At 39.7% G+C, this 14,853-nt stretch overlaps 2 protein-coding genes across 7 annotated transcripts in view; one reads left to right on the top strand and one right to left on the bottom strand.

The window, feature by feature from the left end:
• Positions 1-14,853, bottom strand: part of CTNNA2 (catenin alpha 2) — a 418,807-nt gene that overhangs the window by 141,211 nt on the left and 262,743 nt on the right. The window contains exon 7 of one of the 6 annotated variants that reach the window (XM_026072713.1): positions 6,995-7,006. The exons of the other annotated variants lie outside the window; for them this stretch is intronic. Coding sequence (XP_025928498.1) covers positions 6,995-7,006 — 12 coding nt within the window. The remainder of the gene's footprint in view (positions 1-6,994; positions 7,007-14,853) is intronic. 6 annotated transcript variants of the gene reach the window in all.
• The window catches only part of LRRTM1 (leucine rich repeat transmembrane neuronal 1), a 2,173-nt gene continuing 1,933 nt past the window's right edge, over positions 14,614-14,853 (top strand). The window contains exon 1 of the mRNA XM_026072720.1: positions 14,614-14,640. Within this exon, the coding sequence (XP_025928505.1) occupies positions 14,614-14,640 (27 nt within the window). The remainder of the gene's footprint in view (positions 14,641-14,853) is intronic.

The raw sequence follows: 14,853 nt of genomic DNA, 5'->3' as shown, positions 1-14,853 counted from the left end.
AATCTTCAAACTCTGGAGGTCTACAGAAGGAGCTGGTATGTCGAGAATGGCAAAACTGATACCGCCCTCGAGTGGAAAGGTGGACTAAGTGACTTCTTAAATCCATTGCAATTGTACCAACCAGGAAGGTTAATTCTGCAATGACTTGCCCAGCTGTAACCACCTGAAAGAATTACAGGGAACATTAAACAGACAGAACAGAGCTTGGGTTTTCTACTCTTATTCACACGGTCTTACATTTCTTTAAAAGGTTGGATTAGATGGAAATATCCAAAGAAAAGATAGATTTATCTTCTCGGAGGGAGCAAGCGAGCCTGCTCAGGTGACGCAAGGTTTGTCCACAGATGAGCAGGGAGCCTGAAACCTATGCCAGGAGCCTGCAAAACCATGGTGAAGCACATGGAGTCAGGCTTGCGGAGGGGGATGAAAGCCCTTCACAGGAGAAGGGCCTGCCAAGGAGGACTGGCGAGTTGGCTTTTTCAAGTTAAAAGCCTTTTGGGGGTCTTGTTTGGGGAACCCGTTATAGAAGAGGCAGCTCTGTTTCAAAGTTCCAGCTAGTCACAAATAAGAATAAGGCCACTCTTAAACCATGGCCCAGGACTCAAAGATCTCTATAGGCAGACAATTATTTATGAGGAGGCTCCAATATACTGTCAGGGGCTGAGACTCAATTTTTCAAAGGTACTTTAGACATCTACAACCTGTGATTGTGGTGGGAATCCATGTCGACTCCTAAGTATCTTCAGAAGATCAGAACATGCATTCTTAAATTTGGGTTATTTGCCATATTCTAAGAAAGAAGACTAAAGTCTAATTCATTTTAGATTTAAAGTAAAAAAAAAAAAAAGATTTCAAAAGATGACTAGGGAATTTAACCACAGAACTCCCACTGGAACTGGTTGGTGAAATTCATTTAACCAACTTTGAAAATCTTTTCTCTATAGCCTACTCCATTCTCCTCCCAGCTGAGCACCTAAAATAAACTCCACTATTGTATTAGACTGGTATTGCTTAACGCAGAAACTGAATGGAAAAAGTTCATGAAAAAGCTGATTTCTCATATCTTGATCAAGTGACAGGTAAAATAATAAAATCTGCATTTTATTTCTAGGGATTCAATACAGCATAAAAGAAATGGATCACATTTACTGTGTTAAACTACATATCTTCTATTTCTTGATATTTTGATTAAGCTGACTGGATTACAAATTTCATATGAACATGATTTTCTTCTCCTACAATGCGAAATGTTGTTTCAGCCTTAGAAATTCTCAGGAAAAAACTTATCTATACACAAAAATGTACTCAATTAGGCTTGCCATGATGCTATTAAAATGGTATTGCTAAAATTACAATACAGAATAAACACATTGCAAGAAAGCAAATACAATTTTGCTGCCTACAGTAGCTACCGAACTGGTGAAGTCTTTGTTTAGTAGCAAAGCATCTGGAAAAACTACTCTAGAATGAAAAGGAAGAAGTGTGGTCCTTGGTAGATAGCAGAGAGGGAAGAATTTTTTACATTCCTCTAGCCGATAGGCGAGAAATAAACCATGGAAATGGTTGCAAGGAAGATTTCACTGCATATATAAAAACAATTATTTATATTTAATATGAGGCTACAGATACGGCAGTTAAAGCGCAATGTCCCTCGTAACATTTGCAGTTTGATTCAGACTTTAATGGCTCCTTTTAGGCAATGCTGCATTTGAAACCTCTGAACACAGCGCTCGGGGAAAACCCAGCCAGCGAGCACAAACAGGATGGGAATGGGAGYGTGCTGGTGGGCTGGCTGAGGACCGCTCCGAAAGACTTCGTCCTTGACAAGCCCAAAGAAAAGCCAAACGCCTGGCTGCCTATTACCCCTTATCAATGTCTTTTTGATATCCAACATCTCTGCGTTTCAACAGATACTTCGTGCTGCAGAAACACGGAAACAGAACAAATGCCGACGGACTATTACATTTTGTAAGCTCCACGCGAACATTTTTAAAACGGCATTAGTAATAGGAGAGCTAGCAATTCGCTCCGGGATCATAAATCTGAGCTCTCGACTAAGCTGATATTTTATCTTACCATTAAAACGAGCAGATTTTCCAAACTTGGAAAAAAAAAAGCTATCATAAAAACCATGCTCGGACCGCGACAACGAGCCGTAGGATTTGAACGGCTACTAGCAGCAGGAGTACTGTAGAAGAAAGTTAGCTTGACGCTCTGTTTGTGCTCAGTATTTTAATCAGGAATAACTATCAAGCATCTCCCTGCAGCAGGAAATCTTAAGGAAACGTTTCTAAAATGCATCCTTCACCGGTGCTCCTGGCAATTTAATGGCTTCTTAGTGCAGGAAAAATGTACAGTCGCATAGTTTGGGGCGGGGGGAGAGATCTTCAAATGTGTGCTCTGCTTTCACTAATAGGCGCGCACGGTCTTTTCAAGGCCGCAGTAGAAATTTTGATGAAGTGCCTCGTGGCGGATTTGAAATACTGGCCCGGGGGCCCTGATGAGACATAATTCATGCCAGCAGCTAGAACAAATCTAGCTTCCACATCCATTCCTCTAAAGTCAYTATTGACCCAAGGGAAAATGCTAGCCTTAAGCAAGTTTTAATAAAGACTCTGGTGGAGTAGTTCCCATAGYGCTAAATGCGATAATGAGAAACCAGACACTTAGCTGCGATAGACCCGGGACCTGGATCTAGCCCGCAAGTCGGTTTTCTGAGGTTCTTGGGAATCTTTCCAGAGATGAAACAGACGTCCAAAAGAGATTTAATTACCTTGCTCGCTAATTTGTTACATAAAAATCAGTCAGGCTTAAATGGACCAATATTCTGCTTGTCCTATATGAGCATAATTTATTTTAAGGCTGGTTCTGCGAAATAAAAATATCCGCAGAGTAATCACGTCTGGGTTGAAAAGCAAGGGTTTCACTAAACCGAGAAAAGCGTGAGCATCTAAATCTGGCCTTAAATATTGCTATGCTGTATAACTTTTTGCCATCTATTTTAAACAATTAATGTTTATGTCTGTTGGTCCCTGACCCATAGGATCTAGTATCATGTGGCATCACTGATGCTACAGATCRTGACAGTTTGATAGTTTGTTTTGCAGCTACTGAAAACTCTCGATGAATAAAATAGGTAAACCAAAAAACCCCCGATAAGGAGCACGTATTTGTTTGAACTTGGACCTGCGTTTCATTTCATAAAAACTGATTTATTAACTACGCCTCCCTCGGCGCCTTTTTAACCACCAACTGCAAAATAAGACCTTGCTCGACGGCAGACGTGATTTGGTGAAAATTAGACCACAGTCTTGACACCGAAGGATGGAGCAAGGGCCCTTTGGTTGACCGTTGGGATCATCAGCTGCACCCACGGCAGAGCGATCACCGTTGCCCGTGCCCGGTTAGGTCTGGCTTTCGCGCACAGACTGACGCTTTGCTTTAGTTCTTCCACTTGAACAGGCAAGTATTTAAAAGTTGTGAAAGTCAGTAGGGGAAAATGAAGAAACATACTCCACTTTGTTCATGCTTTGTTAATACAATGGAGGGGACAGAATAAAAGCACAGAGAATATAGGCTGAACATAGCAGCGTTTTGAGCAAGAGGGGGAATCCGAGAAAATTCTCGCTTCTAAGACGCTGATGTAAACCAACCTGCTCTTCCCATCACCCAGGAGAATCCATATCCAGGTAGATCATATATATATATATAAATATAAATATATATATATATTTATATATAAAAGGACAGCCTTTTGATAACTTGCAACTTTTTAAAAGTTTAATCAAGTATTTCCTGTGCATAGAGACAATAAAAAACATTAAGGAAGGGAAGGTTTGTACTATACGCTTTAGAGTCAAACCATCAAACATAAAGCCAGTACGTTGCATTTGCAGTCAACCAATTCACTTATTTCACATAAAAAAGTTGCCGGTGCTAATCCTTTTTATGAAATCTCCTAAAATATTTTTTTAAGTTATGGGGGAATCATTGGGTGCTTTATGATCCAGGAGGAGCGGAGCTTGTGGGCCTCTTTTTTATTTTCCTTTGGTACCTTCTGATTTCAAATCAGATGCTACGTGATGTTTCCAATAAAAGTGGAATTGAATCACGTTTCTGTAAAACTCGTAGCCATTTATACAGATGAGATGCAGTGGGTGGGGGGGGTGGGAACAAAATATTTCTAGTTTGAATGGAGACGAAATGTCAAGAAGACTGGAGTTGCCATCTACTGGAGTGTGCAAAGAATGACAACTGACGTAAAAAAAACAATCTGGAACTGAAAGCATTAGTCAAAATAACAGTTTAGATGCATCGCATATTGCTATATGACTGAAAAAATTAAAACCGAATTCTTCATGGACAAGGAATTACTCGCCAGTCTGAGCTTTTGAACGAGTTAAAAGATGCTTGAGGAGGCTATATTAAAACAATCTCGTTTGCCTTTTATCCACGTTCAGCAAAAGACTGTGTTTATCACTTCTCTTCACAGCGCAGATAATTCTACTTTCAAGCTCTGAAAGCATAAACCAAGGTCAGAATCTGCAAAGAAGAGAGTGGTGCCTTCTTCAAATACAAGCACCTAGTCACCGTTGCATTTTTAAAGCACTAATTTTTAAACACGCAAGAACATTACGGAATATCCTCGGCTGATGAAACCCTGACAGATAGAACAACACTCTTCTTGGAGTTGCGTCTCATCGGAGGCAGTTACCCAGTACTCACTGTGCACTTCCAGTGAGATGCAGCAAGTTCAGMGGCAAGCAAAAAAGTATTCATTCTTATGCTTGCGCAAGGGCTGAAGTAGAAATGTTATTTCTTACGTACAGACCTTGCAAAAGATATTAGCCCAAATAGTTACATAAGGAAATCAATAAAATAAAATTTCCAACCAAACAGAGAGGCAAACGCAGACCTTTCCAGGACAGTTTAGAGGAGAAAACAACAACTACAATATTTAAATCCTTAAATACCCACAAAGTTGGCATCAAAGGTTTTGATCTGGACATTTAAAACAGACATAAGTGCTGTGAATGAAATCACACAAAACTAGGAGACATGATTTCAATTACAGCTGCCTTGAAATTCAGTGCATTTGTAGACACACACGCACCTCACAACACTAACACCCAGCTAAAAACCAGCCACGTACACTGGGATTTTTTGAAACAAGTTTAACATTTTTTAATATTTAGTGAACGTGTTTGTTAGTCTCTTATTAAATCTTTTACATGAAGTGACTGGACAGAAGTCACTGACATGTGAACTGTGTTATTGTGATTAATGGAGTTCATACATAAAGGGTTATTTCTCTGCAAAATGTCAGATTGAATAATTACTGGAATTAATCCCAAAGGGCTTTAGAAAATTTTCTGACCAGTTTCAAGTCACATTTTTATCACATTTTTCTTTTGACTAGAGGGCGATCTTTAATTGCAGTTTAAAGTAAAACAAGTACTGTAAGCAATTCATCAAACATTATGAAAAATGATGTATTTCTCTCACAGTTCTTGAAAGCAGCTAAGTCACTTTTCACCTTCATCTTTAGGCAAAATAGAAAAATCAAATCAATAAATAAACTGGCTTTGTTCTGCCTCAGAAACAAAAAGAAAAGCTTACTGTTCATATTTTTCATGCATCGGGTTACGTCTAGAATATTGTAAAACTGCTACATTGGAATATTACTTGCAATATTGTTAAGATAAGTAAGGAATACAGGATGCCATTATTTGATCTCCTGAATTTGTTAAATCTAATCAGTATTTAATGGATACAACGGTGCCAGAAAATCCGGAAAGTCAGGGAATACATCTCAAAAGACTCAGGGCTCAGCTTGTTTCAGAGAAGTATCCCAGGGCCAGGATTACTTAGCAATGCTAGMGAAGCCTCCAACAGGCTTCACGGTCCTGCAAACTGTGGACCATGGAAAAACAGCATCCATCCAAGATCTTTTTTGTGATAGACCTTTTATAATTGCTGTCGATACTATTTTCTTTGGGCTAAAGGTAAAGGAGCAAATGCCTTCCAACAGCATTTCRTCCCKCYGGCAGTAGACAGGCTTCTTCCCRCTACATCTGCAATGKCTTCTGGGGCTTATTGCCTTCAACACACAATACGGCCAGGAAAATAGGTAGACGGGACTTCTGCTGACCTAACCTCAGTGCACAGTCCAAGGTCATCTAACAAAACAGGCTACAGAAAGACAATGTGGCTAAACTTCTATTGCATGGATTACATTTCTAGAACTACCRCATTCACTAATTCTTGTCCAACARTTAYTGCCTCCAACACCTGTGTTGTGTTGATTATTGCTGTCTTCCCTAGGCCATTACAATAGGACTAGGACTGTCTTCACTAGGACATGTTATGCCAGGCACTATACAGGGGCATGGGAAGACACAATCTTTGAAATTAAAAGCTTGAAGCAGAAAAAAAAAGCACTACATGTAGGAAGAGTAAGGGAATGGCATACAACTAGAAGAAGCAGAGTAAGGATAAGGACACACAGTACTACTTTCAGGACCTCTTTTTTAAAGCTACCTACCTTTAAATGCTTTTCTGCTYAGCAACTGCTAGTTCCACTTTTTTTTGAGCATAAAAACATGCCCATCTGCCCCACTCACTGCCCTTTGATCTCAGCTGGCATATTCTGCAAGCAGGAACATAGCCAGTTTAATCACTTTTTGTCCCCTCCTTTTCGATTCCCCAAACAGGCCTCAGGTGAGCAGGGTGCATGGTGAGGCTGGTTAGGTCTGGGCTGCTGAAGGATGCTGCCAGGAAAGRGTTGGGAGCAGTTTCTCTGCGCATGGCCTGCTGGGCTGGCAGGAGAAGTGGAAYTGCTGAGTTCAGCGTGTGGTGGGACACGCTCCAAAGAGGTCCATAATTCAAGAGTTTCCCACCAATTATTGCCCACTTCTTTATGATTACTGTTTGGAACGTTACCGATAGAATCATCAAAAATGGTTATTTTTCCACAGCCTCTGCTCAGACATACATGTAGTATACCCTATCTGTTTAAATTCATAAACACCTTTTCATAGACAAAAATCTTTGAATAATGGGGAGAGAACTACAATATATCTTGAGCCACAGGCATTTCACAGATACTGACCTTTGATTTTGATTTAGAGGCTCTAACTAATAAAGCTTGGCTCCACACCAAATCTGAAGAAGAAAATCAAGCACTCTCTTGTCAAATTATAATTAAGTTGAGCTACAAAAAAAGAGTAGAAGTAAGTCAAGTGTTCTTTAAAATGGTCTCTAGAATTCAAAACATATACTAAAATGTCCTATATCTTGAAAAACAGGCTGATCTTTTTTTCCCTTTCAGTCAATTATGCATCCTTCCACTAATTTAAAATATAAATTGAGTCTTAAGAAACAATAAGCTCTTCATTTTACATGAATTTTAAAGACTCAAAATTACAGCAGTAGGAGAAGAAATACGATACTGGTTAAACATATGTTAAGTAAACCCTAGAGTTTTATTACTATTTGCCCCCAAATCTGCTGTTTCATCTTGTATAACATATATAAYGTGTGATTTATATATATATACACATACATACAATTATATATAAAAATATGTATATGTATATAATATAAATTTTATATATATAATTGTATGTATGTATGTATGTTGCAAATGTGTCTSTGTGTGTGTGCATGTTTATACWTTTTATAACTTTGCAGGTAGGTTCAGGCTCTTCACACAAGTTTATAGAATTAACTATACCTTACCATCCATTTACTGAAAGTAATGTGGTATTTTTCTTGTATTTGTATTTTTTTTTCTTGTAAGTCTTCAGCATAGACACATAAATATGCTGAAAACAAAACCAAGCAAGAGTCAGGAAATCACAGTTCAGAGACTGCCATTGGTTCTAACAAAATTAAATTAGCTGATGAGCACCCAAAGCTAAGACTGCACATACACCACGCACAGACAACCTCTACCATATGAAACTGTTCAGTATTTTTAAGTCATTTAAGAAGAGGTCAGGTTGTTCTCTTTTTTTAGAAGGCATGACTATCTTTTGTTWTGCCTTTACATATGCCCTTCTGAGACTCCTGACCCGTCATTGCTGCTCTTAGACATTACATCAGTTGCAAATAAAACGTAATTAAGCCATAAATATTTTAGGTAATCAACAAATTGTCTTCTTTAAGTTTGAAAAAGAACATCACAGTGTCTCCTATCTGAAATGTGAGTCTTCAACCTGATTTCTGCATTATTACTTCTGTGTATGAGCTAAGCCAGATTCCCTCTAATCTCCCAATGAGACGCAACACACAAACAAGAAACTCGACCGTGATTTCAACAAATTTCATCCTGAGCTTTTCCTTCAGATTATAGCTATCATCAGAACAAAAGGATGGAAACATAAAAATGCTGGTTCTCAGACTGCCAAAATATACCAAGAAGCAGACATAGCTGTGAATAATATAGTCTGCCAAAGATCTCATTGCCTGCTTGCTATAGGTGCTGTGCTATAGTTCAACATCCATTTCCATGACTACATGATCTGGCTCATATTGTTCGGGGCTTTGGTAATTCTAGGAGTCAGATCTAAAAACATTCCAAATTATATAACTTCCAAGGAAAGTTACCAAAAGCACAGTTTCCCTGTAACACCTTAGTTAGTCAATTTGAATTCCTCTGTGATGGAAGAAAACTCAATAAAGTCTTTATTGCATTTCAAAATACTGATTCTTTATGAAAATACATAAATCTATTTTCACATAGCACCAACTGTGGCACCAACCTACTTTTCTTGTAATAATGTACCCATGGAGGTCAGAGTAGTTTCGTTATCTTCTGCATTTTTTCATTGTCCACTAAAATACGTTTGGAAAGAAGCCAAAGAAATAGATTAAGAAGAAATGGTTGTCCAAGACTGAGAAGAACAGATTTTCTTCTCTGGGAAAAATTTCCAAGAACAGTTCATCCATTTGTGAAAAGACTTTTCAGGAGACTGCCAGGAACAGCTTTTAACTTGTTCATCGTAGCTTTCAATAATTAATTTCATAAATTCCTCTCAATTCTCTCAGTTCCTGCACCTTAAAAGTCAGAAGAGTGTTTACTGCCATGTCATCAGTAAAAAAGGCAAACTGCTTTACATCAAGAAGGATATCCCAATGCAGTGATAACAACTTCTCCGCAGAAAGAGCTTGTTGGCATGGTTATACCCGTGCACTAGGTCCATCCCTAGCCGAGATGCTGCCACCTTTGGTACCTTGCCAACTTTCTGAGTGACACAAGCTGCACCAGAAGAAGGACATGCTCTGCCAGTGTAAGTCATGTAGACATGACAGGTTTAGGGCCATCACTGGTTTGGCTAGGGGGAAGATTTTTCACGCTTCTAACCAGCCCTGCTATTCCGTCACTCTGTAGCGTATTTGTGGCTGAACCATCCTCTAGCCTTTCTCAGGCTTCACTAATCTGAGTAAAGGTGCCAGGATAAAACAACCAACCGAGCAATCAAAACAAGAAGCAATGGTTTCTCTCTACAAATAGCCACCCTGGATTAGCTACGTCTGTGTGAAATAATGGKACCTCTTCAGTGAAAAGCAGTCTTAAAACTCAAATAAAAGACCGCTTAGCATAGAGTTTATTGAAAAATAGTCTTTACAGATGAGCTATCAACAGTAAAAGGGGGCAAAGCAGATGGATTCCAGTGTATGGATAAGCTGTGGCCCTCTTTGTTCATAAGCTAATTGGAAATCAATTACTTGTCATTCACCGACACCTCCAGAAATGCTTGGGAAAGTCTTGCAACCGACCTTTATGGAGCGTCTAGCTTAGCATTTTTGAAGGTGGAACTAACTGTTTTCCAGTTAAACATAACCAACTAAAACCTTCATAAATGCTAATGATTGCTCCCTACAAATGCCTCCTCCAAGACTTCCCAAGACATTTGTAGAGATATTAATTAGGAAAAGTTAATTGAACAACAAGGTGAAAATTTTCACTTTGCCCATAAACTAGGAGTTTCAACAAACCAGTAACCTGATCGTAACACAACGGCCTTTGCTTAACCAGGATGCTACATGATCTTCAACAACTTGTTGATTAATCACAACAGAATAGTTTTATGTTTAGTAACACAACTCATTTTTCCAATATACTTGGACATTTACAACCTATAATACCACCTAGAGCTTCTACAGCCCATCCAGAAATCCATAGGCAATTTCACAGATATTTAGGAGAGTCAGTAACTCTTTAGCTTATTCGAGTATTATGCCAGTCATCAGTGGATAAGAGAGACGCTTCATCTTACCACTKACATATTTTCCTAAAAAGTGACATTTTTGTACTGCATTGACAACTCTGCACACAGGTCACCTCCATGAGTGACTATATAGAGCTATACRTGACTACCTGCTCTTGAGTACGGATGATGATGGCAATGGAGTGGCTGGACAGAAAGATGAAGGTGTTTATCACACTGGTAAAACAATAAGGCCATTTACATAAGAATATCTATTGTTTAGAGGTGGTAACGCATCCACTGTGTCTATTCGGCACTGATAATAAGGCAAGAAATTAATGGGAATTATCACCATTACTATGACATCTTGAGTGGCCAGGACTATTTTGGTCAAAAGCTTGTATTGTATAAAAGCAGTGTATTTTTACAGTCATTTCAAGAGCCATATTATACATCTGATRGACTTATCAGATAAAATTCTAAATTCTGTTTAGAGGATACAGGTGGCCAAATGCTAGTAGTGTCCAGGATGCAAATATAAGAGAAATAACAGATTTAATTTGCTTTACTTGGAGTCACGTCTTTTTCTTCCCTTTTCTGTTTTTAAATGTTTCCTTTATAAGAAATGCCATGGTTCAGTGCACTTGAAAATTAAAGACTACCGTGTAAGATCAAGGTTTGAGTCTGTCCATTCATGAAAGGAAATTAAAATCACCGCTAAAATTCCCGCTTCTGATTATACTGATAGAAACCACTCAGAAAATACCAGAAGGAAGAAATATATTCTCAGTATTTCATGAACACTAATAACAAACAAGATTATTTATATGCTCTTTTGTTTTTCTGTATTTTGTTGGTCAACATATTAAAACATTTGTATATGCATATGTAGACATTAGGGGCCAGAATCTGATTTTATTCATTCTGGTCCAACACCCCTGTACTGGATTGCAAACTTAGACCTATTAAATATCTAGGCACAAACAGTAATGCCAAGAAATATAAGGAATTAATAAGTATGAAATAATTCTGAGACTAGTTAAGTGATATAAGTGACATTAATCTGAAGAAAACATTAAAATCTGTAGACTAAATACATTGAAAAACATTTTTCAACCTGTACGCTTTTGAGAATCACTGCAGGGTTATGCCTATGAATCACACTTGTGATGAGGCCAATAAATAGCTTCGCAGTCAAACTTTCTAGAACTTTACTTATGTTCTTCTTCTGTAACCTACTTTACATCAGTTTAATCAATCTCCCTTAAATACATATAAACTTAGGCTGTGTGCCTTAAAATGTTTCATAATAGCACACTTAATGAAGCTAATTTAAATCTGCTAATTTATAGAGATTTGCCAGAGGCTTTGGAACTTCAGAAAATGTGTAAACTTAACAGTTTGGCTGTGATAACAGCTTAGATCGTGGATGTTAAGCCCTTTGCATTACAATCATGTTCAAAGTGGATTCCTAGTTTTATTGCAATAAAAAGTACATTTAAAAGAGCTTAGAAAATATACTGAGAAACCCAAATTTACAGAAGATATTACAGGGCTAAGACATATATCCATCCAGCTTTGCCTTTGCAGACCCGGGTTCCTCAGTTCTTGGATGTGGTCAATGCCCTGCCTTAACACCACAGCCCCATACATACACTGAGGTCTCTCATTTACTTCGATTCTCTTTCGCAAACACATTTTGGACAAATTGGAGCAGAGTCTGTCATGTGGTAGACGCCTGACAGAGCAGCAAGCCCGTGTGCTTAGGGGCATTAATTCTGGGTCCCTAATTCTAGCTGTCAGTCTTTCAGTTTGATGCAATATAGGTTTTCTACTGTCTGCTCTAATTTTTACCTCTTGCAACCAAATGATGATAGATATATGCCAGTGTGGGAATGGGCAGACGGGTTAGGATCCAAGCTGTATCCCAGGTGAGAGCGAGAAGCATTAGTGAAAAAAGTATTCAACTCTTTGCAGTGGCATATATCAAGGTGTTTCACTTCTGCTAGAGGAATTCTTTGCTCTACATATAGCATTTAGATGGTATTGAAGTGATCATCACCTGGTTTGCAGAAAATGTCAACTTCCCTTGACGATACAGCTGAGATTTTTAGGGCTACCTTTGCAGATCTGCCCCCAAAATGTTTTGTGGCAGAAGGCATCTAGACTTACCCCATGAAGGCTGACAGGGTTGTAACCCTATGAGGGATGCAGCCTTATTGCTGTGAACCTTGGTTCAGTATCTGTAAAGTTCAAGACATTTTTTTTTCCTGACGATTACACCAAAATATTTGGAACGCTAACCTGGAATGCATTCTTGGAAAAGGGTTTTGTAGTCTCTTCTCCTGCTTCTATGCTCTTTTTCCTGCTTCTTTGATTACCTTCTCCCCTGCTTTTGTGTACTGAGGAAGAGAATTAAGGTGTACTGCAACCAGTGGACACTTGCACAAACAGCCTGCTTTGAATAAGACAGCGTGATCTTGGGAGAGGAAGAACCTGTTCCGTTTTCCTTCCCAAAYGATCAAACATGTAAGAGGTTTATATAGTATTAAAGCATCACATTTTCTCTCTGAGTCGTTACTCACGCTGAAATACAAGGGCTACGATAGCAGAGGCATGTAAATAAACTGAATTGGGAGCATAAAAGCACATTGATTCCCACGTCCTGGAACTGCAGTCAAAAGTGTTTTCTATTTGTAATTCATTTAAGGAGACTGTTTTGAACAAATACATTTGTAATGAAGCTCTTTCGCACATTTTTATGCATGAGAGCCTAAGTTTTCTGGGACTTTGGTAAAACAACTTTTACTGCATCGAATCACTGCATGCCTTGATCTATACCAACACAGACTCAAAGCAGCCAGTCACGCTCAAAGACAATGCACAGCTCTGCCATTCGGTACCAAACACTTCAAAAGCAAGGTTTTTTACGTTAATACTGCTGTTAAAAAAGAAAGCAAATGTAACATGTTTGCCCTGCCTCCAGCACTTCGCAACCAGTGTTGGCTCAAAGAGAAAATTAGCACCATCTTCTGCAATACTTGTATTTCCATGTCAAACTTCGTCATAGAGAATTCGTGCAGAATCCCGAGGTGTCAGCTCTGATCACATTCAGCAGCACACAGGTTTTAGAGTCTTTTTCCTAATAGGAAAAGATGGCCAGCCTTTTCCTGACAGAAGTATTGTATATCTCTCAGTCAGTAAAAATTACAGAGCTAGCTCACTGTCGATGCATTTCCCATAGCTAATGAGGACTGAAAATTATTAGGCGAGGATTTTTTGGTACGTGGAACAAAGAACAGCACAATCTGCAAAACTTATTAACTAATTGGGTTCTAAGCCCCCTCTTTTCACGCCACCAACGCGGTCAGAGCAACCTATATGCTGAGCTTATTCCAAGAGCACAGTATTCTTTATGCTGCAAGAAGAATAGTTCTGTGTGCCGTAGCGTGCACCGGAAAAAAAAAAGACTCCAAAAGGCAAATCTCATCATCAAAATTAGGAAAAAAAAACAAAAGAAAAAAAAAACAATCCAAGGATACTGCTTTGCACATCCGTCCCCAGCACACGAAATCAAGTGCCTCCCTCTCTCCYGTCTAACGCCTTACGGATTCAGACTTTAAATAAAAGAAGGGGAGCCCTAATCGCGCGGCTCCCCACGCCGGGCCTGCCGGAGCAGCGGCGACGGCGGCGGCGGCTGCGGAGCGCTCGCCGTTCCCCTCGGAGGGCATATATATTACTTTGGCGGCTGGCGCCCGCGGCTGCTTTTGCGCCCACCCCTTTTCCGCCTGCCCCTGCCCGAGCCGCACAGTGCAGGCGTACAATCCTGAGCGGCTTACGACACTCAGTGAACACTAGGTGCCTCTGCATGCTCTAGCAACACACTGCTCAGCTGAAGGGAAGGGCTCCCTCGCTGCCTCTCTCTCCTCTCCCGGCTCTGAGCATCACCTAACGGGAAAAAGCGAACAAAGAATGGGAAATAAAGCTGCCCTTAGCCGGTCAGTGAATGAAGGGTAACCTCTCTCTCTCTGGAGTAAAAGGTGGTGCCGGCCAGTGGTCGCGGCAAACGATGGACCTTAAGCAGATGGCCAAAGCCGGCGGAGTCGTTGTTAGGCGAGAGTTTGGAGTCGTTTCCGCGGCACACTGGTAACCGCAGAGAAAAAAAAGGACAGAGGGAGAAGGAGAAGATCGAGCTCATGCACATAGTTCTGAAACTTGCAGGTCCTAGAAGTCAGCTCAGAAGCTAGCTGGACAACCCTCTAGCTCGCTGAGCAGAAGCAAAGTGAGACATTGTGAGCGTGCCAGCCTTGCACACCACTGAAAGGGACGGCATTTGTAGCACAGAGGGGTCTTTTTTAGCTCCGCATATAATTAGTCCAAACACAAAGGAAGCAACTGAATGGAGGTTGTCACTCTCTGGAAAAGGGTGGGTAAGACACTTTTTAATTAAATTCTTTCATGAAGAAAGATTTTTTTTTTTTTCCTTTGCTGCAGCATTTAACATGAACAAAATCACTATCGTTTTACCTTTGAATGTCTGTGAACTTTAACGCTGCGCAGCTCCTGCATGCTGTAAAGTGAAATATTTGGCTCTGTGTCTGTTGCGTTTGTTTGCCTTTTTTTTTTCTTTTTTTTTTTT

Source organism: Apteryx rowi, unplaced genomic scaffold (genome assembly GCF_003343035.1).
Source record: "Apteryx rowi isolate R43461 unplaced genomic scaffold, aptRow1 scaffold_35, whole genome shotgun sequence".
Taxonomy (NCBI): domain Eukaryota; kingdom Metazoa; phylum Chordata; class Aves; order Apterygiformes; family Apterygidae; genus Apteryx; species Apteryx rowi.
This window is presented reverse-complemented; position numbering and strand designations above follow the sequence as displayed.